General features: G+C 41.1%; 3 protein-coding genes across 6 annotated transcripts; 2 read left to right on the forward strand and 1 right to left on the reverse strand.

Annotated features, from left to right (window-relative positions):
- Positions 1–2651: 2651 nt before the first annotated feature.
- Positions 2652–6707, reverse strand: LOC119915250 (uridine-cytidine kinase 2-A-like). Its single transcript, XM_038734795.1, has 6 exons — positions 6531–6707; positions 4833–4992; positions 4425–4521; positions 3503–3645; positions 2878–2975; positions 2652–2762 (listed from the first exon to the last, which is right to left on the reverse strand). Exons 1-6 carry the CDS (start codon positions 6633–6635, stop codon positions 2667–2669), a joined length of 699 nt encoding a protein of 232 aa, XP_038590723.1. The 5' UTR covers positions 6636–6707; the 3' UTR covers positions 2652–2666.
- Positions 6708–7396: 689 nt separating this feature from the next.
- Positions 7397–10336, forward strand: LOC119915249 (calcium load-activated calcium channel). Its single transcript, XM_038734794.1, has 7 exons — positions 7397–7617; positions 8490–8567; positions 8673–8732; positions 8887–8933; positions 9130–9197; positions 9386–9530; positions 9838–10336. The coding sequence occupies exons 1-7, from the start codon at positions 7548–7550 to the stop codon at positions 9934–9936; spliced, it is 567 nt and encodes a 188-aa protein (XP_038590722.1). The 5' UTR covers positions 7397–7547; the 3' UTR covers positions 9937–10336.
- Positions 10337–15920: 5584 nt separating this feature from the next.
- LOC119915248 (4-trimethylaminobutyraldehyde dehydrogenase) lies at positions 15921–22494 on the forward strand. Of its 4 annotated transcripts, XM_038734793.1 has the most exons (13): positions 15950–16070; positions 16314–16472; positions 17274–17419; positions 17776–17905; positions 18010–18144; positions 18268–18464; positions 19319–19459; positions 20360–20548; positions 20754–20841; positions 21121–21262; positions 21521–21633; positions 21816–21957; positions 22122–22494. In XM_038734793.1, the coding sequence occupies exons 2-12, from the start codon at positions 16331–16333 to the stop codon at positions 21908–21910; spliced, it is 1518 nt and encodes a 505-aa protein (XP_038590721.1). In that variant the 5' UTR covers positions 15950–16070; positions 16314–16330; the 3' UTR covers positions 21911–21957; positions 22122–22494. The 4 variants fall into 4 exon arrangements, with proteins under 4 accessions (XP_038590719.1, XP_038590721.1, XP_038590718.1 ...); XM_038734791.1 differs by having other exon boundaries at positions 15921–16065; positions 21816–22494; XM_038734790.1 differs by having other exon boundaries at positions 21816–22494.
- The last annotated feature ends 4545 nt before the right edge of the window (positions 22495–27039 follow it).

Consider the following 27039-nt stretch of genomic DNA (forward strand, 5'->3'; position numbering starts at 1 on the left):
ATAGCAACTGTGTAGAGAGACAAAGAGATTATGTGGTCAGGGTTCTCTCACGTGTTAACATCGCATTTAAATCGAAGAGATGAGCATCATTCAGAGTTTCCAAAAATTAAATCCAGAGTGAAAGACTCTGAACCATTGGATGAAAAAACATTCCTGCTGCATGATAAAGGAAAATAAACGTTTTAACCCGTTTTCCCAACTGGTAGTAGGAAATATCTTCTTGCTCAATTTGGTCAATGTCAAAAATGTTAGTGTATGTATATTTATTTATTTATTATATTTTCATTACCAAATAAGGGAATCCTATTTTGATTGTGTTGTGCAAAAACCAACAACGGATCACCTCTGAACCTGAATTAAGAAGTACAGTAACAACTTAAAAGATGAAAAATCTTAAAACAGACAAATATTTTTCATGCAGATGGTTAGTGCCCTCCAAAACAGAAGTAACTGTAACCTCTTTCATCCAGACTGAAATATCTCAGCAACTACCTAATGGTTCCGAGACAATAACTTGAAGACTTTAGTGATCCCCTAGCTTTTTTCAGCTAGGGCTGTCATCAGATCAAAATTTCAATTTGACCAATATACTTTATTTTACTTTATTTATTTTACAAAATACCTGCAAAACCAAAGAAATTCCCATCTGCAGTAGCTCTGTGGTTTATGCTAATTAGAGGGATGTTAACATGCTAAACTAAGATGACGAACACGGCAAACATGGTTAGCATTGTCATTGTGGAAATGTTAGCATGTCAACGTTAGCATTTAGCTCAAAGCACAGATAAGCCTATACGCACTGCCTCCCCTCCAACAAGGCTGTACACTCTTAGTCATGTTCAGAGATTCCTGGGTTTTATGTTTTTAAATCGATGCTTAGCTCCGAGACTCATTTGCAATAGAAATACATAACAGGCACAAACTGGGCCTACAGGTGAAAAATTAGCATATCGTGCAAAAGTTCATTTATTTCAGTAATTCAACTTAAAAGGTGAAACTAATATATTATATAGACTCATTACATGCAAAGTGAGATATTTCAAGCCTTTATTTGATATAATTTTGATTATTATGGCTTACAGCTTATCAAAACCCCAAATTCAAAATTAGAATATTGTGAAAAGGTTCAGTATGTAGGCTCAAAGTGTCAAACTCTAATCAGCTAATTAATCCAAAACACCTGCAAAGGGTTCCTGAGCCTTTAATTGGTCTCTCAGTCTGGTTCAGTGGAATTCACAATCATGGGGAAGACTGCTGACCTGACAGCTGTGCAGAAAACCATCATTGACACACAAGGAGGGAAAGCCTCAAAAGGTAATTGCAAAAGAAGTTGGATGTTCTCAAAGTGCTGTATCAAGGCACATTAACAGAAAGTTAAGTGGAAGGGAAAAGTGTGGAAGAAAAAGGTGCACAAGCAGCAGGGATGACCGTAGCCTGCAGAGGATTGTCAGGAAAAGGCCATTCAAATGTGTGGGGGAGCTTCACAAGCAGTGGACTGAGGCTGGAGTTACTGCATCAAGAGCCAGCACACACAGACAGGTCCTGGACATGGGCTTCAAATGTCGTATTCCTCTTGTCAAGCTGCTCCTGAACAACAAACAACGTCAGAAGCTTCTTACCTGGGCTAAAGAAAAAAAGAACTGGTCTGTTTCTCAGTGGGCCAAAGTCTTTTCTGATGAGAGCAAATTTTGCATCTCATTTGGAAACCAAGGTCCCAGAGTCTGGAGGAAGAATGGAGAGGCACACAATCCAAGATGCCTGAAGTCCAGTGTGAAGTTTCCACAGTCTGGTTTGGGGAGCCATGTCATCTGCTGGTGTTGGTCCACTGTGCTTTATTAAGTCCAGAGTCAGCGCAGCCGTCTACAGGACATTTTAGAGCACTTTATGCTTCCTTCAGCAGAAGAGCTTTATGGAGATGCTGACTTCATTTTCCAGCAGGACTTGGCACCTGCCCACACTGCCAAAAGTACCAAAACCTGGTTCAATGACCATGGGATTACTGTGCTTGATTGGCCAGCAAACTGGCCTGACCTGAAGCCCATAGAGAATCTATGGGGCATTGCCAAGAGAAAGATGAAAGACATGAGACCGAACAATGCAGAAGAGCTGAAGGCTGCTATTGAAGCATCCTGGTCTTCCATAACACCTCAGCAGTGCCACACTGCATCCATGCCATGCCACAGTCACGCAGTAATTCATGCAAAATGGGGCCCAAACCAAGTACTGGCTACATATACATGATTATATTTTTTTTTGAATTTGGGGGGTTCATAAGCTGTACGCAATAATCAGTATCTCACTTTGCATGTAATGAGTCTATATAATATAGTTTCACCTTTTCAGTTGAATTACTGAAATAAATTAACTTTTGCACGATATGCTAATTTTGAGTTTCACCTGTATGTGAGGGTAGGTATCCTGCTTCAAGATAGAGCAGCTACAGTATGATTTTTCTTATGCAGTTTGTTTTGGATGGTTGGTACAGTATGGTTTTCTCAAATCAACAGACAAAGCTGTTTTGTTCTCCCAGCAGCAAAGGCTTTTGCTTCCTCAGTTTCAAGAGCCCAACTCCCAACTCAGAGGTCAACAACAAAACACAGCTGTGTCCTCTACGATAACACTGTTTAGACTACTGTCCCGAACATTTGTTTTCACTTTCTTTCATATCATCTCCAATGTCGAAGAATCTCTGCTATAAAGCACAAACACTCACCAAGGTTGTCAGCTCCTCTCGGTATGATCACATCAGCATATTTCTTCGTCTAAATAGCGCCGTTCAAAAAAAAGGAAAAAGGTTTGACCATGAATCGATGCTCAGAGACACAAACACACAAACTGAGTTGAGCAGAGTTACAATACATGTGGAACAGCACTCACTGGCAGACAGAACTCCTCAAATGCAGGCTTGACAAAAGTAATGTACTGCGCTAGAATACTTTCCAAGTCCCGTCCACGTTCACTTATGTCACGCAGCACTGGGGAAAAATGAGACCAGTGAACAGTTATCTTTAAAAAGTAATAGCAGTAGTTCAAACACTTGTTCACCAAGAGTAACTGTAGATGAGAAGTGATAGCACGCTCATGCCTGTACAGTAAATATAAAGTTAAGTTTGTTTGATAACTAAATATCCCAGGACATAAAAACTCATAATACCAAAATGTGTCGTCTTTAAACTTATCTTGTTTTTCCTGCATAAAGTGTTAATTAGTGAGTCTATGCAGTTCTTGGTTGGCTGATTTTATTGCCTTATGACAGAGCCAGTCTAGCTTTCTCCCTCTGGTTCCAATCTTAGAGCTAAGCTAAGCTAATCACCTGCTAGCAGAAGCGTCATATTTACTGTACAGCCATGACTAGTAGCAATCTTCTCATCTCAGCAAGGAAGCAAATTAGCATATTTTCCAAAATGTCTTTTTCCTTAATTAACTAAATCTTTAATTTAGTGCCTTGCCTCTTGTGTTTAGAAATTGCAGGGATTTGTCTAGTCATGCTTCTATGCCTCACCTCTCCGTGATAGACGTGTGTCTGCGTCAGTGTCCACAAACAGCTTCATTTGGAAAAGGTCTCGGATCTCCTGAGAATAGAACATCAGGATGCCCTCAAACAGCACCACATCAGCAGGGTACACTGTCACTGTCTCTTCCTTCCTGCCATACAAAAGACATTAAATATAAAAACATTTAGGTCGAGGCCAATGTTTGCTGAACAGCAACCATTGTGGTGATGATAATGGTAAATGTTAATATGTAGTGTAACAGAGTATCAGACTCACAAAGTCAGCAAACTGACTCAGTAATATCAGTTTTACAGACATATCTCCCTAAAGTTTGCCAACATTAGCCACCTTAAGCTAATAGTCACACCAGACAAAAGTAAGGGTGCAGGGATAGCAGCAAAACCCAGTGTAGTAAAATGAGCAATGGTGTGTTTTATTGCTAATGAATTTAACTTTCTCTTTGTAAACAAAGTGTTTGTAATTTCCTCTTTCACACAGACTTGCTTTAAAGCTTCCAATGTTTAATTATGAATTGTTCCAGTGCAATACGTAAAGAGAAAGAACATAAAAACATAAGTTAAAAATAAGGGACCATACCAGTTTTGCATGTTTTAGTCTATTTACTACCATTTACACATATGTCCATTGCATTACTGATTACCATTTTCCAATGCTTACTGTGGTGTTTCAGAGATGCATGCGTTTCCTGCCTTCCAGGCAGCTATTGGTTTCCATTCATGTCACTGTGCTATGAAAATCAATTTGCATAAAAAGGTAGAGAAATTAATCCACCACAGTGGGCATTATGTCGGCTTTTAAAGTTAATGTTACTGCTGCATTATGATGAGACTTCTTCTATGGTGTGTGGGCTAAAACATGCAAATACACTCCTTCAACGTTGTATCTATGGACTTGATAGGACCCATTCACCTGGAATGGGAAACAAAGTCATAAACAGGGATGTGTACTGTTTTTCCCTCCTTGATGTCCCACAGGGTCGCGATTATAAGGTCGTTGTCAAATGCATCTATACAGAGGGAAAGAGTACAAAGCAGTTAAACATGTTTTGTTAGCAGGATAAAATATCACCACGATATTTGCTTTTTTTGATATTTGCAATATGCTATTTTGATGCTTGTATGTTGTTCCTCAAATGTTAGCCACTTTGGATAAAAGCGTCTGCCAAATGAGTCACTGTAAAACCTCAAACCAAGATCCTGAATCCCACAGAGATTAATAGCTGGAGTCGCCTCTAAATCAACAAAGGGGCAGGTTTCCCAGCTGGAAACATACAGCAGTTTCAGGCCAGCAGACCTCTATCCTTGATGAGTGACATACCTGGGTGATCGAAGTTGTACTGGCCCTTGAGCGCTTTGGCCTTCTGCTCTGGGGTGAGGACCCTGTAGAAGCAGTCCTGGCTGAGGATGGCCACTTGCCTCTGGTGGTGGTCGATCTCGTTCTGCCCCAGCATTTCCATGATCTTGCTGCATACTGATGACTAGCACACAGTAGAAGAGCAAAACAAGTATGACGATAAAATACTCACCCTATTATCTGATTTGACACACCCTTTTCTTTTTGGAACGTTACTGTAAGTTGTTGTCAGTACAAATTGACCCAACACACACATTTCCACTTCGCAGTTCACGCATGTCTTCGTGGCCGGGAAACATAGCTGCTATTTAGAAATCAGTATCTATTGGCTGCAAACTTGGATTCTTTAGTCGCATACACAAAACACAGCCATGTACACAAAACAAAAGATTGCACATAACTCCCCATTCAGATAACGTGTGGGAGAACAGGTGGTTTGGTGAGCAGTTACTCTGGGGGGGAGTAATCCCAGGAAGTCAAAACCGACAAACAACTGTCTGCTGAACCACAGCCTAAGTTTTGTTGATTAAAATCACCCCCCCACCACCACCACCCCCCTCAAAAAGAAAAAATCAACGTACTGTCACCTGCATAACTAACATAAAGGAAAAGACTACTTAAATAATAAATAAATTCAACTACCTTCCAGGTTTACACTGCTGCACTTGCTTCACTACCTCTCTGACATTTTATTAACCAGATTTGTCACACATTAAGTAGAATAAATAAATAGCCTACTTTGATTTTGCCTTGGGGGGGCTCACATCTACTCTGCAAAGCAACTGTTCAACAAAATATCAAACTGAGAAACAACACTCATTGACAACCCTGAAAACCTTTTGAGGCACTGCACAATTTTGGATACAGAACGTAGGCTATGTGTTTAGTCTCTCGTGGCACTGAGGACATTGTCGAGCCAGAAAAGGAGGTGAAATAAAAATCTGGAAGGCGCGAGAGACACACACAAGCAGAGTCAGCGAATACATCAGTGTCAAAGATGGGGGGGGAAAAACAGTATGATATCAGCAGATTCGCCAGAAACAACACCACAGATCATGATGACAACAGAAATAAAAAATCTTTAGGCATCTTACACTGAATATTTGATATTTAGAACTTTAAGGCCTGCAGACAGCATCACACCTTTGCATAACAGCCAGATCCTGCTTGGTTATGCAACAGTTGTTTATTGAGCTTTCAAGGTCTATTAATGGGTTTTATTTCTGGTTTCTGATTTTCATGAGCTTATAGACCATGATCAGCTGACGCTAATTAACTGAACTCTCACTTGCCATCCTTAAGGCTGTATCCCCTTACGCTGAACAGTGGAGTCCTTAAGTGTAATTTCCATACATCACACTACTTTATTAACCATCTAATATATTAGACGGGCAATATTTTGACAATGCACAAGTTATCCTTGGTATGCAGCGCAGAGCGGCCTAAACTAGCTCATTACGGATCAAGCAGCACAACCAGTGTGCTTGATCCAACAGAAACATGATTGGCCTAGATAAGCAAACATCTTTTTCCAGGAGAAGAAAAAAAAAAAATAGCACGTCATCTCCAAATGTCCCAAAACAAATCATATCAAGCCATCTGTGCGGGTCCACACAGACAGTCAAAGCTTCCCAATAAATAAGAATTTATAGAAATACCAACCTTGCCGCTGGCTGTCCCTCCAGCCACGCCGATGAGGAAAGGCTGCCGAGTGTGGCTCTCATTTTCGGCTTGGTCACCTGGCTTTGTCTCGCTGTCGCCCGGCATGCTTCATCTGCAGCGCGGTGCGGCCCTCTGACACACGGGGGTGCCGGCGCTCCTCGTGCGCTCCTCCCATTTGATGATGGTGTCGATGATGAGGCGGCCGCTTGGGAGCGATGGTGGCGAGTGACAATAATCTGAATATGTTAACATGCCGGGTTCCCAGTCACAGCTGTAGGGCGGAATTTCTCAGTTGAAATTTGTCGACTTCCGACCTCAAAGCGCTTCAGTGAATGACGCCAAACGTGAATAAAAACATGGCTGACCGTGACAAACTGTTGTTTCTTTGTCCATTTACTTTCCGAGGCTATTAAACCAAGGAATTAGGAAGTCAGCTCTCCATTCGCCTAATTTCATTGCTTACATTAACACATTTGAGATAAAAAGTAAAAATACAAATGTTAAAACCTCACGTTTGTGACATGGTTTTGGGTGCTCCTCTTTATATAGCCTAACAGTAGCAGGGCTACATTTCATATTAGGCCTACTAAGCATGCTGACACATAGGCTACCGAGTATTTAATTAAAGTAGTATTAGTAGTATTATTTTATTTTTCATATTTCAGTCCTCCAAAAATGTAGGTCCCACTTTTGCATTAATAGAATACAACACAATACCACAAATATGACAACACCTCTAAGACCCAGTGTCAATTATATATTTTTTATTGTTTTTATTTTAGAACAGTTGTTTTGTATTCTTTAGCCTATCCATGTGTTTTATGATCCTTTTTTCTGGTGAGGCCGGTGAACCGGAAGCACTTTTCACACAGACGATCCCTTCACTAATGCTGACATAGCGCTACAAGCTGAGCCGGTCCGTGTGATGTGCTCGCGGTGTAACCGCTAACAAATAACATACTGTTTATATTCTCTCTGTCGTCGGATAAACGGGGCAGTAAACGGGACACCTCCACAATGAGCACTATGTTCGCAGACACGATCCTGATCGTGTTCATCTCTGTCTGTACAGCGCTGTTAGCCGAAGGTGAGTGAAGTCCTGACAGCTCTGCAGGCGCATTCAGCAGGGTGGCGTTTTACTACGGTCCAGCAGACACATTGTTACGTTACAGGTTCACTCAGTGTTGGGCTGTATAGCGGGGAAACATTGTCAACCTTATTGATTTTGATTAATTGATCATTTTGGTGCTTTTGGGGACCAGAAGGGTTCTAAATAACCTACGTTAGCCAACCGAGCTAACTTAATACCTGACGTTAAGAAGTTAGACAGAACGAGGAATACAATTTCCGGTTACATTTCCACAATAAGTCTGAAGAGAAGAGAAGTGTGTTACTGGGTAGAAATGATTCGTGCCCTTGGAAAAACTCATCCTCTGCATCCTAACTAAGGAGAAATAAACTACATAGTATGACTTTAGTAGTTGGCATTTGTCCTCCTTGATTTGAGTTTCTAAAGTAGGGTTTGCCACATTGTTTTGTGGCTCAATCAGGTTTCAATGAATCGGCTGAATTGCAAACTCTTTAATTCAGGGAAATCCAAGACTAGCAAAGCTTGTGAAATAAGTGCAGCTTAGCAACCGCCTGTCATTACCAAAGCAAGAGCCCGCAGAATGTTTTTTTATGGTGGGTTATCTCTAATCCTTTACTCGCTTGACTGAACCAACACAGGTAGAGCTGGTTCTGGGAACTGCTTAATATAATGTTACACACCTCCATACAACAAGTGCTTGCAAGTACATTGTCAATGTATGTCAGTAGTAATGAGACGGTAATGTTTTGGGGGAAATCTGAATAAAATCTGATGGTACTAAATGTAAAAATGTATATCATCTCACAGTAAAAGTTGCCCAACCAGTTTTTTTTTTACAACCAAATCTCTTCTTCTGATTTTCTCCTCAGGGATTACCTGGGTTTTAGTGTATCGGACTGAAAAGTACAAGAGGTTAAAGGCTGAAGTGGAAAAACAAAGCAAAAAACGTAAGTGACTCGTATGTGAACCTCATGCTACTGTACTTTTTGCATTGATTGTTTTTCTTTGGACTGTAAATGTAAATGTATCCTCTGTTGCTTGTTTGATATTAGTTGAGAAGAAAAAGGAAACCATCACAGAATCTGCAGGACGTCAACAGAAGAAGAAGATTGGTAAGACCCCAGTAAACAAATTTGGCTGAGTAATGCGTTGAAGTGTTGAAACAACAAATATTGAAAACCTCGACACACTCCGCTGCTCTCATGAACAGCCATTTTCATCACAGAGGTCTTTGTTAACTGGTCTCTGCTTCTGAATGTATTACAGAAAGACAAGAGGAGAAACTGAAGAACAACAACAGAGACTTGTCTATGGTGAGAGACAGTTTGTTTGAATATTTAAGCTCATATCCGTCAACAGATTGTCATATGATCTAATTTCATGTCTACACTTTCACATTATTGATATCCAAAAAAACAGTGATATTTGATGTGTCAGTGTTGTCAAATGTAAATTAATTACGTATTTGCATTTTTAATCGTATGTTCTTTTTTTTTTTTTTACCTGTAGGTGCGCATGAAGTCCATGTTCGCCATAGGCTTCTGCTTTACAGCTTTGATGGGCATGTTCAACTCCATGTAAGTGTTGCACGCAGTTACAAACTAAATGAAAACAAATAAGAGAAAAGTTCAAATGGTGATCACTTAAAGTCTGTGGTCACTGAGAGCTCAGGTTTTTAGTTAAAATCTTGCGTCCTGTGACTTCTTCATTCCACTACTTTAAACATGCCCTCAAACTCTCGCCACTGTCTTTTCCACCCCCCCAGCTTTGATGGAAGAGTAGTGGCCAAATTGCCATTCGTGCCACTGTCCTACATCCAGGGACTGTCGCATCGCAACCTGCTGGGCGAGGATTACACTGACTGCTCCTTTATCTTCCTCTACATCCTCTGCACCATGTCCATCAGACAGGTAACTGCTACACAACAACTTTAGGCTCAGGGTAGGGTTGTGTTACTGGACAGCTATGGATGTCATGGGCAGGGAAACAAAAATCTCTACATACAATAATTATTCCTTGCGCCGGGTCTACAGGGTACTAAACATGCAACTTGTGACCACAGCACCAAAGAGCCAGGCTCATTGGGATGGCTGTCCAAGCGCATTCTCAAATGTAGTGTTGGGGCTTCATCACAATCTTCAAAATGATGAAGGTGTGTCACGTCTCATGAGCTTTGGCCAGAAAATAAAATCTCTCTAAAATCTTTCTTTTCTCCAGAACATTCAGAAGATGCTCGGCCTCGCACCCTCCAGAGCTGCAACAAAACAGGCCGGAGGCTTCCTGGGTCCTCCTCCCCAAGCAGCTAAGTTTTCCTAATTGTCGGACAGGTTCAACAGCTCAGCTTCCGCACTGCGACTGCGTGTGGTCATGGCTCCTTCATCAGAACACAGACACAACTGCTTCTACAGTATCGGAGCAAACGTATTATTAGTTGCAGCTACTGTATCACTACCTTCTGTGATTTCTTTTTTTTTTCATTCATGTTTTGTTTATTTAACTTTAAGATTGTTTCACTTAGAAATTAGAGGAAGTTCTTAATTATGTGGATTACCAAAGGATACAAATATCTACTTTGTATTCATCACATGCCAGACATTGTTTTGGGATTTTAACTGTTAATTGGCACTGTAACATCTGATCCATTTGTCAGTATTATTGTATGTCATTGTGTGTATCTGGATTTCTGACACATTAATAAAGTTTTTGATTACACTTTAGCGCTGCTCCTTCGGTGGTAAGCGGGAACAGACGTTACCAGCACTTTGTGATGCGCTTACATGGCCATCACGTCCTTCCTCCCCTTATCAGTTGGCAGTCCCAGATGTGGGCATTAAAGAGAGAGGAAAGAGTCAGTTTTCGGCACCGTGATCATTAATCCAAATTAGATGGCAGTGGGTTTCCCTCCAGACGTGGCAGCAGCTTTACTGCACACTGGACCTGACAAAATAGTCGGCCAACGCTATTTTAATGACCTTAAAGTTCGTCCATACCGGGGTTGTTGCAGTAAATCCAGGGACGTTATTCCACCTTTCAAGCTCTTGAAAACAACCACTCCCTACATGACAACTCTGACTGTCTGCCTAGTGAGTTCCTCACATGTGCTTCTCTCAGCCCCCTCGGCCCGCCTAGTGCTTTTGTCAGACAGTACAACACTCAGGTCTAATGCGTATGCACACCCCCTGCTCCTCTGGAGGTGGCATGCAAGGCTGTTTTAATCAAGGATGGCAATGTGTAGTTCAAATACGTAATAAATTGGACCATAAATAGTTAGTCCAAATATTAAAACACTGACTAACATATACATGAAAAGGAAACAGTGAGTGTTCTTTTGTCCATTCATAAGCCATTAGCAAACTCATTTGTACAGATCATCCGTTGTAACCTGGTACTTTAAACCATCACACCTAAAGGAAAATATTGGAACTAATAAGTAAAATTAGTTATTCCTGCAGTCGAGTAGCATTCTTAGCTGAGTACGAATCATTTACTCACAGTAATTAATAATCTAGTGATAGCAAAATACATTTCAAACCTGAAAACAGAAACTCTAAGGAAACATTAGATTATTATTATTAGATTTGAGTAATCAAAAGTCCGTTGGTGTGAGTCTTATAATGTAGTGTTTACAACATTTTCAAGCCATAGATCTCAACACATCACGTATCTATGATCTATGAAATATCTACTGTGGATCATTTGATTATGAGGACCTTTCAAAACAGTCAAAATAGAAAAATAAGTCAACTTCTCACCAATAAATGAAACTTGTACTTTTCCATCCAAATAACATCATGGGTCGATTACCACCATTTACCTGTAGAGTAGAATGCTAAATGTGCAAAAAGTATCTGTTAGTACTGTTACTTACTTTAAAAACATTTTCTAAATCTTTCAAGACTGTCCTTGACTTGTCCTGTCAGAGCTGTCCGGAGGGTTTATTACCCGCTGGTTTGGTTTATTTGTCTGTGTGGTATGCAACTACCATTGTTGTTGAGCACAAAAACGCTGATGGACCCTGTCTACGTTAGGTCAGAGTTAATCTGACTCTGGCCACTCCTTTAGAGAGCCTTTCTCCTTTTGTAGAACCAAATATGTGGCAATTTTGTTGACCTTAGCACAAGCGCCCTCAAGCTGGTACTGGGGCCCGCCGGTCGTGGCCCGACCTGATCATAAAGAGGACAAAGAAGGTCCACCTGGGAGATAAAAACAGCTTGTACAGAGGTGATTATTACACATTCATTCACTTGAAATAGATGATGGTTTTGGGATTCTGCCAAAGACCCGCACCCACTGTTATTTTATAAAAAAACTAAAATAATTTCCATACAATACAATTCAAGGAGTATTTGATTATTATTATTTTCAGGGGCTGGGATGGGTCACTGATTGGCAGCAACATTGATTTTAATGCATTGTTGTTGTTTTTTTGCAGTGTTACATTTTAAGAAAAACTTATCATAAATTTATATTTTTTTCCACTTTAACATGTGGAATCATGAGGTAATGAAGCCAGATCAGAGTAAACAGATGTGCCAGTCTCTATTTTTATTAGGAATCAATGTATCACTGAATAGGGTATGGTTTCAGAACACCTTGTTCTAAAAATATAATCCATACTACACTTTAATGTTTTAACTTTTTCTTTGATGTATATAACATTGCCTACAGTGTGGCAAAACCTTTCAAAATTTGGCTTCAAACTCTCTCTGAGTGGAGGAAAGTACAAAGTCAAACAGTGTTGTATATGTGGTGTATAACATATGTGCATTTGACCATTACAGTTTAACATAATGCTTGATGGGTGTACAAAGAGTGAACCCTCCTATGGAATTTGACCTCTGACCCAGTGTTAGGGGGAGTAGAGATTAGTGTGTATGAAGAGATTAGTGTGTATGAAGAGATTAGTGTGTATGAAGGGACAGTACCCTTCTGTGGTGTCTAACAGATGGTTACACTTATTCTACAGCACTGTGCCCTTATATGGTATTTAGCAGAGACCTAAACATGTCCTATATAAGCTGTGTTCGATGTACAGAGAGACAGAGTGGTTATCGGGCTGGGTCACTCTCCAAGCTGCTGCAGAGCTTGTAATTGATGCTGAATTCTTTGATGTAATAAACTTTTATAACCAAGAACAGTGTCAAGCGGATTTCTTCTCAACACATCATCGCAGCATTATCGTTCGGACACCACATATAAAACGGTACTCATAAACTCCAAGGGAAACAATAATGACAATTTAAGATTAATTTCAGTTTGCTCTGATGCCTGCAAACCTAACAGTCACTCAGTGACAGAGATGGTATGTAAACCATCCTGAAGAGCACTAAGGAGCTTGTTTCTGTGTGTGCTGTGTGAGCTTCAGACCTCAGAGTCAAAAATGGGTGAGACTTTGAAAAAGGCTACTGTTTGTAAGATTCAGTCAGAGATCTATCAGAGATCAACCAATTCTGAACAAAATAACTACAGATGAAATCATCTGGTAAACAGTTACCTTTAATTAACACCCCTCAAGACAATTCGAAACAGTAATTAATAAGGAACTCTAAATATGCCCTCAGGAGTCATTTAAAGTAATCAAATTACACAAAACATCTCGTCAAAAATCTAAATTATAACTCATGGAAATAAATATTTTATGCATGATACAGTCTTCAATACAAACTCTATAAATGGGCTTTCAGCAATGATATCCACAGTTACCAAAGAATAAATATTGGCAGGCACATCGCAACTGAATTTAATTTAGGTATTAATTTGTTTATTTTTGTCTTGCACACAGAAGTAATACTGACTTCTGATGACATCCCTTTGTATTTGTTATGATTTATGTGCCTTTTCTTCCCTTTCTATGTGTGTGTGTGTGTGTGTGTGTGTGTGTGTGTGTGTTGTAACACATTAATTGAATTTCTTTTCAATTACTTTAAGTGTCTAAATACCACGAGCTTCAAATGCTTTGTTGCACTGTATTTCAGTCTTGTCACACTAAATTACACCTTCTGACCCTGCCTCATTCCACTCCAAGTCTTCACACACCCTCTTCTCTAACCTGCTTCACCACACATGACTCCTTCTCCATTAACACACAACAATTGCTAGCACAAACAACATTACAACTCAATCAACACTCAATTCACATTTACACACACAGTCACTCTCCTGGCCATTATCTACCTGTGCAGCCCTCCTCTGTCTCAGTAGATGGAGTAGATACAGTAGGAGCAGTATCCAAACATAATGATTTATTACGCTGTCCAAGCAGCCTTTTTCTTAGGGACGATCTATCCATTTAGGCCATTTCCAAAACACTTCCTCACAGAAACGTCTTTTACCTGCCCAAGCAGACTCCTCAAAAAGAACTAGGTATCGCAGGTCTCATGAAAAACAGTATCACAGGGTTAATTCTTTATCCTTCATTCAACTTCACACGTCAATCTTTCATTCACTCAAAATGATCATATGCAACAGAACACGCAGCAGAACATTTAACAAGACATGCAAGAGATTCAATAAAGATACACATGTATTTTCTATTTAAATTTAGTATCACAATTTCTAGATTCTTTTGAGGAAAAGTCATGTATTGCCTGTGATCTGGGCGAAAACACACTGAGCTCAGATCCATTATTATTAGAATTTATTAAATGGCTCTGCTTGGCTATTTATTTGGTGTCCACCATTTGCTCTGAGCTACAGCCATGTAGTCTGGGCCTCCAGGACCTCTATGCCGTCTCCTAGGTTCAGGCTTCCCAAATAATTGTGGGAGGAAAAACCCTCAGACAGGGCCAGAGGCCTAACAGGCCCTCACTCTCACACTTCATACTCTTGGTGACTGTAACTTAGACTTAGATGAACTGTTGTTCTTTCAATGTAAATGGTATTTTTTTTTCAGTGAGACACAGATTCCAGTGAAGTTCAGATTAACTCAAGTTTAGTGAAAATTTCAAGCAAATAAAACAAATACAACAAATACATGTGTAACCGAGCCGGTCCGGGGAGCAGACTCCTTAAACTCTGCAATACATATATTACATATATATATCCTGTTTCACTCCTCCTCTTGTGGGTCTTTTAGGGTCAGACCCACCTCCGCTTCCACCTCCACACATATTCAATATTAAAACAATAGTGTATACTACCTTACAACGTATGACAATACAATATGACATCAGAAATAAGACATCATCTTGATATTAGCGAAAAGTGTTTGCATAAGACAAGAGGAAATTAGCATCAACATCAACACAAGCACAGTTTTGTGTGCTGTGTACTGTATGTATTTGTTAAAATCCATGAAGGCCCCATTGTCCCATGGTCGGATCTGCAATTAATTCTAAATGATGGCCTTTGCCTGAGCCTTTGATAGGGCCTGCTAGCAGCACTGTTTGACTGGCCGGCTGTGTGTGTGCTTAGCAAAAATGTGTAGTGTGTGTGTGTTCTTACAAAAATGTGAAGACCGCAGCCCGAGAGCAACAAGGCTGAGCAAGAAATCTGCCCCTCAAAGTTTACACCTCATACATGTTTAGGAAAACATTATCCTAATCAAGCTAGGAATAAGGTATATTTAAACATCTTTGCCAAATGCTAACTAAAAATATCCAACATTAACAAGCAATTGAACAGGTGTACCTAATAAAGTGGCCACTGAGTATGGCAAGCTGTTTTAACATTTATTTTTTTAAACTTACTAATTGCTATTTAAAAACTACTGTTACTTATTTATTAGTTACTAGTAACTATTTTTTTAGTTACTACTCACTTTCGGACACAAGACATCTCCAACTCACAACTTGACATTTTCAGCAATGCAAATTATCTGTTAAATATTAATGAGGATTTATTAGATACTAGTTCTTATTTGTTAGTTACTAGTAACTATTCCATTCTTATTAGTAAGAATTCAAATGTTACTAGTGTCTTTTGGAACGGTTACTAAGTAACTAGCGAATAGGTACTGGTACCTAAATAACAGACACTAGTAAAATGGAAATAGTTGCTAGTAACTATTCTAATAAGTAGTAGTAACTTATTATAATATTTGTGGCTCAGAATCTGTGCATTTCAAGTGATACTGCTGACACTGATTTAACCCCAGTGGGGCGGGTCATGTCTTTGCTATTCTTGGGAGGGGTGAATCAAGAAGAGGATAGGCGGTTTTAGGAAAACTCTAGATATGAGCGGACATTTGGACCTGTCACTGTCTTTACATGGCTCTGATTTGCAGCCTTCAGTCTTTCTGTGTATCATTGACTTGGCTCTGTTGAGAATAAAGTGAACAAAGAACATGCCATCTTCTGATCTCTCCTTTGGGGAGGAGGAAAAAGCGGTCCTGTGAAGGAGGCGTGTCCTGGCTGGTGTCCACCAGTTTAAAGAGGTCTGGGGACGTCAAATCTCCAGCATACGTGTCTGGCGGACAGGTCTGTCGGCAAGTTGCATAGAAGCTTGGTATGGTAAAAAAAAATAAAATTGTTTCCACTACTTTAAGTAAGGATTAGCTGCACGAGCTTTCGTGTGCTGCTTTTCTTCATGCTAGTTTAGCAAAGTGCTTTTGTGCTAGCTTCACTTTGGTAACTTTGTGCTGTGAACAGTTAGCTAACGGTGAGCTCGCAGGGTTACGTTAATTCCCTTGTGCCGAATGTTATTCTGCATAGTCAAATTCAGCAGCTTTGCTGTAATTCCGCGTGTTCTTGCAGGTCCTCTCCCTCTGAAAATGGCCCAGTCAATCCTCGACAGCATGCCCGGAGCCTCGACGGGAACCGTGGTGGTGACAGATCATCTGAATTTCTGGGGTGGGCAGCGAGTGAAACCCAGGCAGCAGAGCAACGCAGAGCCCGTGTTTGAACCTGCGACTGGTGAGTCTGGGTCATTATTTCATACTTCTTAAGTATTAATATGACATTTAAAAATATGTTAGTGCCCCATTTAAAGGTTATAGTAGATCAGTGGCACATCTGTGCAGCGGTGTCACTGAGAACACTCTGTACGTTGATCACTAATCAGTGTTGCCAACTCCCCAGTAAGTAAAGTCTAGCTATTGGCTGTCCTAAAAGTCTCTAGAAGCCGATAAATAACGTAATCGCCTATTTTGCATATTTGGCCATGTGTATGTAATTGTGAGGGACGCTGTAGGAGAGAGGAATGACGTCGTGAGAGAGACAAAAAGTGAGACAATATACAACCATGTAGTTTCAAAGTAATTTACGCATGCGTGGTACATTCTCAGTCTGTGGACGAGGAGGGGTAAACATCTGCTGCGCGAGGACTGGGCTCAAAAGTGAGTGCTTTGGGATGGGGGGGAGGGGCCCACGCAGCACCTGCTGGCGTGTTTTCACACCAGAGTCTCCAAAACTCTCCACTAACACACCAGAGTGTTAGTCGCTATATTTGTCCCTAAGTCCCTAAGTTGGCAACATTGGCTGTAATGTGACTGAACCCCTCCCTTAGCGCTTCTTCTGTGGTCGGGTGTAGTAACTTTGGAGTTTTTAAGTTGAATGTAATGACTGTGATTAAAAGAGAAAATCTGAACAAAAAGTTTTCCCTTTATTTGTTTTAATATAGTAATAACTGTGTTTTCACCATAATTCTTCCAGTCTTGTGTTTTGTCTTGGAGCTCAGACAGTCTGTAACCTGTTGATCATCTGGTTTCTCTGCAGGCCGTGTCTTGTGTCAGATGGTGCCCTGTGGGCCTGAGGAGGTGGACGAGGCCATAAAGAGCGCCCACGCGGCCTACTTAAAGTGGAGCAAGATGGCGGGCATGGAGAGGGCTCGGGTGATGCTAGAGGCCGCCCGCATTATCAGGGTGAGACGGTCAAGCTGTTGTGTAATTATTGGACACTAGCCGGTCTGCTTTCAGTATTGTGCAACATAAATTGCAGGGGAAATTTTGCAAGCTTGCAGCAAGATACCAGTTACTCATTAAAGCACAACTCTGCCCCTCCCCCCACCACTGGCCTACATTTGCACAAAATAAACCATTTGTGGGTCTGTGGAACTTCTTTGACGAGGATTTCGACCTTAATTTTTCACTCATTCACTGTCATTGCATAATCTTAAAGCTATGTATAAACATTTAATGGCAGTGAACTACATTTTTTAATAGTTCTGTCAAAGTCTTGCATTTACAGCTTCTTCTTTTTTTTATTCCAACACAAACAGGAAAGAAGGGAGAAGATTGCAAAGCTGGAAGTGATCAACAATGGCAAGTCTATCACTGAAGCACTGGTGGATATTGACATTGCCTGGCAGTGCATTGAGTACTATGCCGGCATGGCCGGGACTCTTGCTGGTGGGTACACTAACTTGTTTGTGTCAAAAATGTGTGATTTTCCAAAAGTTCAGAAAATGTGTGTTGTGCTGTTTCAAAGTGGCTTTGTGTTTGGTTCACTGAAGGCCAGCATGTCCAGCTTCCTGGTGGAGCATTTGCTTACACCAGGAGGGAGCCCCTTGGTGTGTGTGTGGGAATCGGTGCGTGGAATTACCCCTTCCAGATCGCTTCATGGAAGTCTGCTCCTGCTCTGGCGTGTGGTGAGTTAGCAACAGTGCATGTTACCATATTATTATAAGAAGGATTGTTTCTGCCTGTTCGTCCAGCAGTCATGTGTGTCTTGTGTACTGTAACTTGCAGTGTTTATATCTGGTTGTGCTTAGGTAACGCCATGGTTTTTAAGCCCTCTCCAATGACTCCTGTGACTGCCGTCATTCTTGCTGAGATTTACAAAGAGGCAGGGGTACCCGACGGGCTCTTCTCTGTGGTACAGGGCGGAGCTGAGACTGGCACCTTGCTCTGCCATCACCCCATGGTTGCCAAAGTCTCCTTCACTGGCAGTGTGCCAACAGGCAAAAAGGTACAGAGACCAGAGTACTATGATTTTATTATAATGTTTTTAAATGAATTGAAGACAACAAGGGTGTCATACAATCCCAGACCCGCCATCATAGTATCCAGTGTCCAAATTGCTCCCTACACAAAATGATCCTTTTATTTAAATGACAGTACCAGTGCTCTTGTATGATTTGACCCATTGGTTCTCAAACGTTTTCTGACATGTCCCCCTTTAGAAGCCAAAAAAAATTCATGACCTCCACCCCAGCAAAAGTAGATTTAATTTGTGTCAATCATCAACAATACAGGTAATAGCATCAGATCAATGTTGTTTGTGTATGTCACCACGTGAATCATAGTCATGCAGGTTTAGGTCTACTCAGCTTACACGACCCCCCTGAAGTGGCTCTACGAAATGCAGTTTAACACCCATAACTATGATTTCAGTGGTGTGTAAAGACCTTACATAATTGTTGTAAGGTCTCTGCAGCATAAATGTTTTTATTACCTTAGAATGAGCCATTTCTGTCTACATAACCATGGATGTCACCATGTTGCGCCGTCATGTTTGTACAGTAGCTGAAAACAGATAAACGGCACTACAGAGCATGTTTCGTCACTATGTTCTTCTTCTTCGTTGTCTTGTATAATTCTGGCAGTGTAGATGCTCATCGTTGAATATGTATTCAAAGAAGAATGATATACAGCAGGGCTTGGCAAATGAGTTTTGCATCGGAGCAATTTTTTTTATCCATTAGATGGTGGGTGAGAATATAAGGCTAAATATTTGAACTAAATATCATGGTGTTCAGTTGCTGCTTCATAAGCCTCAAACGGCCCTGTTGCTAATGCCCTGTGTGTTCTACTGTCACTCAGGTCATGGAAATGTCTTCAAAGGGGGTGAAGCAGGTGACTCTGGAGCTTGGAGGGAAATCTCCCCTCCTTATCTTCAAAGACTGTGAGCTGGAAAATGCAGTGAAAGGTGCCCTCATGGCAAACTTCCTGACACAGGGACAGGTGAGACATTTGTCTCATTTATATATTGTGTTGTAGGGGTGGGAATCTCTGGGCACCTCACGATTCGATTTGATTACGATTCAGAGGGCTGCGATGCGATAATAAAACGATTATTGATGCATCTTGATGCATATTTTTTTTCTATGTGGGATCTCTGGATAATTACTATGCACTTAATTTGTGATTTGTGAAGCATTTAAAACTGAAAAATATTTTTTAGGATGTACAGTATGTATACAGGACAGAGCTGTAGACCAGTCTAAGCTTGAACCTGATGTTCTCAACCCTTGACAAGTAAGTTAGTAATAATGACATACAGCTGAGCTAATAAATATTACTTTGTTACTAATTTAACTAACGTTATAAACAGCCAAAGACGTGCTGTACAGGGCAGACTTTCCAGCAGTTAGGGAAACAACAGACTTTTATTAACGGACAAGCTGTGACCTACACTGCACGTTTACTGCCAGACTGAAAGTTGCTGCTAATATTTTTCATAGCTATCTTTCACTGTCATGTTCTGCCGCTCGCTCTCATTCGCTCGGCCTCACTCTTGGGATACACAGAGAGCTGCCGAGCGTCGAGTGCCACCATGCTCGCATAGTGTGCAAGATAAAATAAAATATCAGCTATGATATTAATGATTGTGACATTTTAGTGGGGTGGATTCATTCCACAGCCAAATACGGGGAAACACTGGTCTCTGTGTTATGTGCACACCACAGACAGACAGCCGCTGCACTTCCGCGAGTTCAGAATCGAGTCAGAATCTTCCACGTCTGCATTGCAATGCATCTAAGTATCCGTTTTTATCTCCCACCCCTATTGTGTTGTATGATGTTAAGCTCATACATTCTTTGTCAGCTCTGACAGACTAAAATGTCTCTCTGCATTTAATAGGTTTGCTGCAATGGGACCAGAGTGTACGTGCAGAGAGAGATCATGCCCCAGTTCCTGGAAGAAGTGGTGAAGAGGACTAAGGCCATCGCTGTGGGTGACCCCCTGCTGGACGGCACCCGAATGGGAGCGCTGATCAGCAAGCCTCAACTGGACAAAGTACTGGGATTCGTCAATCAGGCCAAGAAAGAGGTGTGTTTAAAACCCTTTTGATCATTACATCGAATGAACCGTTAATGGTCCCTGCTGGAGAATTGAGCAACTGTTGAGAGCCATTTATTTGAGAATGAATCAGCTGCTGTGCTTTCACTAGACCTCAAATCAGTTAAATTAAGTTTGAATATACTTATCTTAGTTCTCATACTTAGGTAAGTAATAGGCTTTGTCTGTTTTCCAGGGAGCCAGAGTGCTTTGTGGAGGAGAGCCTTTAGTCCCCGCTGACCCCAAATTGAAAGGGGGTTACTTCATGTCACCCTGTGTACTAGGTAAGTCTCTTTGTTTATTCTCCTGGATGTCTTTATTTTTTGTCTTCACAACAGAAGTAATCTCATTGCACTTTTCATAAATCAGGTTTAGACCGCACTCTTTGTAATGTTATTAACAGAGACTACAAAACAGAACACAAAACAACAGTAAAGGTGGTAGTGGTACAGACATAATGAAAATGAATAAGAGTATTAAGCAATATTAGCACTGATACCATCACATGTTTATATTGTGTCCCAGTATGCAAGATATGTTACAGTCCTTTCTCCCGGCTACAGATAACTGCAGAGATAACATGACCTGTGTGAAGGAGGAGATCTTTGGCCCAGTCATGTCTGTGCTGCCTTTCGACACAGAGGAAGAAGTGATCCAGAGGGCCAACAACACCACCTTTGGATTGGCCTCTGGAGTCTTTACCAGGTGAGCCGAGGACACGCAGAGCAGATAAGATAATAGAGAAGATAATGCGGTTATTGGATTCTGTTGGCTGCGGTTCAGGGTTTCCACAAAACAGCCATAATCAATTTAGCACTAACCGAGTGGAATTCATTGCAATAGCCGTCTCTGTGGTTGGAGGGCAGATGAAGCAGCATATTAACTGTGAATAAGATGCATACAGACTATTGACTCGGTACTTTGTACTAAAAACAGAAATCTGTTCCCTTCCTCTGCCTGCAGGGACATTTCTCGAGCCCACCGTGTGGCTGCAAACCTGGAGGCAGGGACCTGCTTCATCAACAACTACAACATCAGTCCTGTGGAAGTGCCATTTGGAGGATACAAGATGTCAGGTAGGATTTTATAAAGCTTAAAATGGTCCTAATGACCACCTTTGTTATTTTAAATGCAAATACATTCACAGTATGACATTTTATTGCAGCGAGTGACCTCAGTTATCCTTACCAAATTAAAGTATGGTGAATCACTAAAACCAGCTGTGTTTGTTTACATGATCTCTACTGTACTTTACCAGGCTTTGGCAGAGAGAACGGCCAGGTGACTATCGAGTACTACTCCCAGCTAAAGACTGTCGTTGTGGAAATGGGCGACATCGAGAACTACTTCTAAACCCTTGAAATATGATACACAGCCGGAGGTCAACTGCTGCAGCTAAAGTAAACGTAACATAAAACTTCTATTTGGTGCAGTCTTGCATTGTCTAATAGTTAGTTAATCAAACAAATACACGCTTATTAGACATGTTAGGCCTTAAACCCACCAACTGCAAATTTGGGATTTAAGATGATATATGACCTTTATTTCCCTTTTTTATTTTAAGACCTTTTAAGACTTTTTAAGGAGCCACCGGGAACCTCTTAAGTTTACACTGCTGTGCCAGAACTGTGAAAAAAACACTCAGGAAAACAGGAATGTACTCACCAGACACAAGTAAAGGTTTACGTTTCACCCATGTACTTTGAGAGGCATGTCGGTTTGAAATGTGAATAGAAGAACTGAAGAAATTGACCGTGTGTGTGTGTGTGGAAGTACATCCAAGAGCCTGAAGGAAGTCTGAGCAGTGAACTGTGAATCAGCAGTAGAAGAAAACAATTGCCTGGCAGTTGGTGTGAGATTTTTATTCTGCATGCTTAACTGAAACACTAAACACGACTAACACCTTTTTTGTCAAAATAAAATGTTTTAGCTACAAATGTCTGTGTTCCTGGATGTTCATTGTTTGTGAAAAATATTCCTTTTTTGCCAATACAAATACCAATGCTAATATGTGACATTGCAGTACAATACCACTACATGTCCAACTTCCACAGTGTGTAACCTGCTTGGTGAAGATGCAGCTGTGCCATACCAGAGACTGTGTGTGCCTGCACCATCAGATTTATAGAAAGTATCAAAAAGCTAGAACTTCACTGTTGTCTGTTTTATTGCCTTTCCAAAATCCAACACAAAAAGAAAAAGTGTAAAGAACGGATAAAAGCATGAGTGGTGTAATGGATCCTAGTTGGTCCGTGATATGATCTGAACCGAGGCTTTTGTGAGCCGTTGCACCCCTAGTTAGCTAGTTAGACTACAACCTACAGTAGTAACCTAGCGTTACTTGCAAAGTTACAGAATGTATCATTAGCTGCATTAACTACATTATTTTGTGGAGTTATCGGTTACATTAGAAAAAGCCAATTTAGGACTGCCACACCCATTGTGTGGAGGCTGGTCCTGGATGCTACCATATCAGAGTTAAGGCTGCTGTGCTGCTCTGAAACTCATTATCCAAGACGGTGTTAGGTTTGACAAAGTCATTCACTTGTCCTCATAACCTTTCCTTTTTTATGTTCAAAAATACCAGCAATACAGTATGTTTTTGTATAGCATCCAAACTTGGTCATGCTAGAACATTTAAATTCTACTTTTCTTTAATGTTGTAGTTTTAGGACAGACAAGCTAACCTGCAACATTAAGCCTGTAGGTTTTAGCCTTAGTCTTTTAGAATGTTATTTATAATCCTTTAACATGTTTCTCAGCGGTAAATATTAACAGTTCAAGTTGAGTTTTCAACCAAAATCTGGTAGCAACAGTAATCATGTCAGCCAGCAAGATCGAAGGTTGGTGTCTAGAAACACCTAACTTAGTTTACTTGTGAAATCAAAAACCTGTTGTTAAACAATTTCTGCACATTTTGAGCGTAAATCTGCCACCATTATTACTGTAAACTACTACTATGACCCACACTAGATTAGGAAGCTTGCCCTGCTTAGCAGTACAAGAAATTGTACAAGAAAGTGAAGTTACTCACTAAAGCAGAAAAAGCAGCAGATAAGGAAACAACACATTGAGCAGGAACAAAGGTAGCAGGCGTGCACAGATAACAGCAGGCCAGCTGTCATGGCTTCAGATATCAGAGGACACTCTTCCACTGCACAGGCAGAATCACTAATCTGAGCACACGGCCCCTTTTAGAAGCACGGGCACCAATTTTACAGGACTAGTGGACGTCAACTTGACAAAGCTTGTGGTGAAACTATTTCAGTTACAAATTTCCAACCCTACAACAAAACAATACACACCACTAAAACGATAAAACATTCCCCAATCAGAAGGCCTGGATGAATGGAGAGGTGAGGGCTCTATCCAGACCCAAAAAAGCTGCTTTTCGGTCGGGTGATAAGCCTGAGCTAGACTGAAAGCATCAAGGAGGTGAAGCGGAGACATCAGCAGACACTGGAGAGAGACCTCAACACCAACAACACCAAAGATATGTGGCAGGCCATCAAGAACATCACAGGCTACAAAAGCAGGAGCTCCCCCATCATGTGTGAGGCCACATTACCTGATGAGCTTAACACCTTTTATGCTCGCTTTGATCTACTCATCAAAGAGCCAGCTGTAACGTCTACTCCACCTCCAGAGGACTGGCCCTGTCAGGATCCACAGCAGACGTGAGGAGAGTCCTGCTGAGAGTGAATGTGAGTAAATCAGCTGGGCCTGATAACATCCCTGGCTGTGTACTGAAAACCTGTGCTAACCAGCTGGTTGATGTTATTACTGACATTTAGAACATCTCATTGCCTCAGCAGAGGGTTCCCACCTGCTTCAAGACAGCCACCATCGTTCCTGTACCTAAAAAGTCTGTAGTGTCTAGTCTGAACGACCACCACCCTGTGGCTCTCACCCCCATTCTGATGAAGTACTTTGAGAAACTGGTTCTTCAGCACATAAAGAACAACATCCCAATCAGCCTGGACCCTCACCAGTTTGTTTCAGAACCAGGTCAACAGAGGACGCCATCTCCACTGCCCTCCACTCAGCCCACACACCTTGAGAAAAATGACACCTACACATCAGAATGCTGTTTGTGGATTTCAGCTCAGCATTCAGCACAATCTCCCCATGAAACTGATCAGCAAACTCAGCACTCTGGGTTTAAATTCAAATCTCTGCAACTGGATATTGGACTTCCTCACAAACAGACCCCAGTCAGTTCGGATTGGCAGACACACCTCCTCCAGTCTAGTGCTCAACACGGGAGCCCCCCAGGGCTCTGTGCTCAGCCCCCTCCTGTTCACACTGTACACCCACAACTGCAAAACCAAGGAGCTCATTGTTGATTTAAGGGAAAAGGAGATAAAGACTACATCAGTGGAGCTGAGGTGGAGCAGGTGAACAGGCTCCTGGGAATCAGCATTACAGAGAACCTGACATGGTCATCTCACATCTCCAGGCAGGTGAAGAAAGCTCAGAAATGACTGGATTTCTTGAGGAAGCTTAAGAAGGCCAAATTCACACGAAAAGTACTTGTCAGCTTTTACAGAGGAGCAACGGAAAACATCCTGACTGGAAACATGACTAACAGGCATGGGATGTGCACAGCCCAGGACTGGAGAGCTCTGCAGGGTGATTAAAACTGCTCAGAAGGTCACTGGTACCCATCTCCTGAGCATCAGTGATCAGTGAGGTGCCTGCCTAAAGGACAGTACCCACCCAGCCACAGCCTGTTCACCCTGCTGCCCTCTGGGAAGAGATATAGACGTTTCTGCTGCCACACCACCAGACTGCAGAGCAGCTTTTCCCCCCAAGCTATCAGACTCTTAAACTCAGGTTCATCCTCAGCACTGCTCCATTGGATATAGTTTATTTCTGTTTATCATTTTTGTAGTTGCTTCTGTATTAATGTATATTGTCTGCTATGTAGCAGAAGGGAGTTGCAAAGCTCAATTTCACTATCTAACTTATTATATTGTGACAAATAAATGTACCTACCTCCCTAACTACCTAAAATGGGTTTATATTCTGAGCCTCTTCGTGATTCTGCTTTGTGATAGAGTTTGTGGTTGAATTTGAAATAACTCTATGTGGTCTAGCTTAAAAGAGAAAGAGATGCACTTTTCCTGGGCCAATCATGTATTTTTTTTATTTTTTAAGTCTGACCTGACCACACCGATTTTGCTTGATTCCAATTTTATTTATTTCTAAGGATATATATCTATAATTGACAGTATACACAACATTTTTGTAGCTTGTCTCTAATGGAAAATGTTCTTTTTGTTTCTTTCTTCAAGGGATGCCAAAAAGCTCACGTGGACTATTAATTTCGATAACGTGAAAGGTCATCAATAGCTACTTTGTTGTTTGTCAGGACAGGAATGGGGAGCAAGTAGAGCATCTCTACAAAATTGGGCACTCATGAGATCTGTCTTTGACTGTGGGTGCGTAGCGTAGCCTACATGTCACCGGCAGAATCAAACCTTATAAAGTTAGATGTATTAAACTCAGGCCGAGAACTTCTAGTAGATCATTCAAAACATCTCAAGTATCAGCGATGCAGGTGAAAAAGGGAGAAAAACTTTAAAAATCAGAAAAGTAAAGTTGATGCTGGCATACTGACTCAATCTCCACCGGCTATGTGCTCTATAAAACGTCTCTGGTGCTACTCATCCTGCCAAGAGTATTTTAACAGACTGATGGGAAATTACAATGAGACACGTTTCATAAGTTTTGGGTGGATTGGTGATGCAAAGGCAAAAAACATAGGATTGTAGCAATTACAGTTTGAATTACTTCCATTCCTCCTTGGTCACTCCCCTTGCCAAGCAACTCCCAGTGTGGTGTTTAGTACAAAACTATTTTGCAGACTCAGTGTCTGTATTCACAGATGGCTCCAAACATCCTGATACAGGGTGTGCAGGTGCAGCAGTATATTTCCAGTGAGTGAGTCATATATTAAGAAAAGAGTGTCAGACCACGTGTCAGTATATACCACAGCTGTTGGCAACATTACTGGCACTGCAGTGGATAGAAGAGAAGGCAATAAATACTGTTGTTGCTTCTGACAGTTTTTCAGCACTAACAACAAGATCTGGCAAATCATCATTTAGAATCGTTATCATCAATGAAATATTCCTTATAATGTACAGGATGGAAAGGAAGGGTTTATCGACACGCTTCCTTTGTGTTCCTGCTCATGTTGGTGTGAAGAGAAATGAGGAGGTGGAGGAGCCAACAAACACTTAGCATTAAGCATGTAGACCTACAAATTGCTTTAAGCAAAGCTGGAGCTAAGACATTAAGTAGGAAATATGTACAGTCAGTGTGGCAGGAGCATTGGGATAATAATGAAACAAGACAGCTATATAATACAAAGATGTGTTGGTGCTGGGAGGTGGTGGGCTGGAAATGACAGGAAGTAAAGAGAATCACTTGTCTGAAAATAGGTTATACAAGTCTCAACCATACACTATATAAAA

This window comes from Micropterus salmoides, unplaced genomic scaffold (genome assembly GCF_014851395.1).
Source record: "Micropterus salmoides isolate LMB-PRFRI ecotype aquatic unplaced genomic scaffold, ASM1485139v1 Ms_hic_scaffold_201, whole genome shotgun sequence".
NCBI classification, from domain to species: domain Eukaryota; kingdom Metazoa; phylum Chordata; class Actinopteri; order Centrarchiformes; family Centrarchidae; genus Micropterus; species Micropterus salmoides.

Excerpts from the sequence above, each read along its gene's own strand:
- LOC119915249 (XM_038734794.1), top strand. The coding sequence starts at position 7,548 with ATGAGCACTATGTTCGCAGACACGATCCTGATCGTGTTCATCTCTGTC. Across the intron at positions 8,733-8,886 it reads TCAACAGAAGAAGAAGATTG|AAAGACAAGAGGAGAAACTG; the intron begins GTAAGACCCCAG and ends AATGTATTACAG. Across the intron at positions 8,934-9,129 it reads ACAACAGAGACTTGTCTATG|GTGCGCATGAAGTCCATGTT; the intron begins GTGAGAGACAGT and ends TTTTACCTGTAG.
- LOC119915248 (XM_038734791.1), top strand. The coding sequence starts at position 16,331 with ATGGCCCAGTCAATCCTCGACAGCATGCCCGGAGCCTCGACGGGAACC. Across the intron at positions 19,460-20,359 it reads ACTTCCTGACACAGGGACAG|GTTTGCTGCAATGGGACCAG; the intron begins GTGAGACATTTG and ends TGCATTTAATAG. Across the intron at positions 20,549-20,753 it reads TCAATCAGGCCAAGAAAGAG|GGAGCCAGAGTGCTTTGTGG; the intron begins GTGTGTTTAAAA and ends TCTGTTTTCCAG.
- LOC119915250 (XM_038734795.1), bottom strand. The coding sequence starts at position 6,635 with ATGCCGGGCGACAGCGAGACAAAGCCAGGTGACCAAGCCGAAAATGAG. Across the intron at positions 4,522-4,832 it reads GTACAACTTCGATCACCCAG|ATGCATTTGACAACGACCTT; the intron begins GTATGTCACTCA and ends CCCTCTGTATAG. Across the intron at positions 2,976-3,502 it reads CACACGTCTATCACGGAGAG|TGCTGCGTGACATAAGTGAA; the intron begins GTGAGGCATAGA and ends ATTTTTCCCCAG.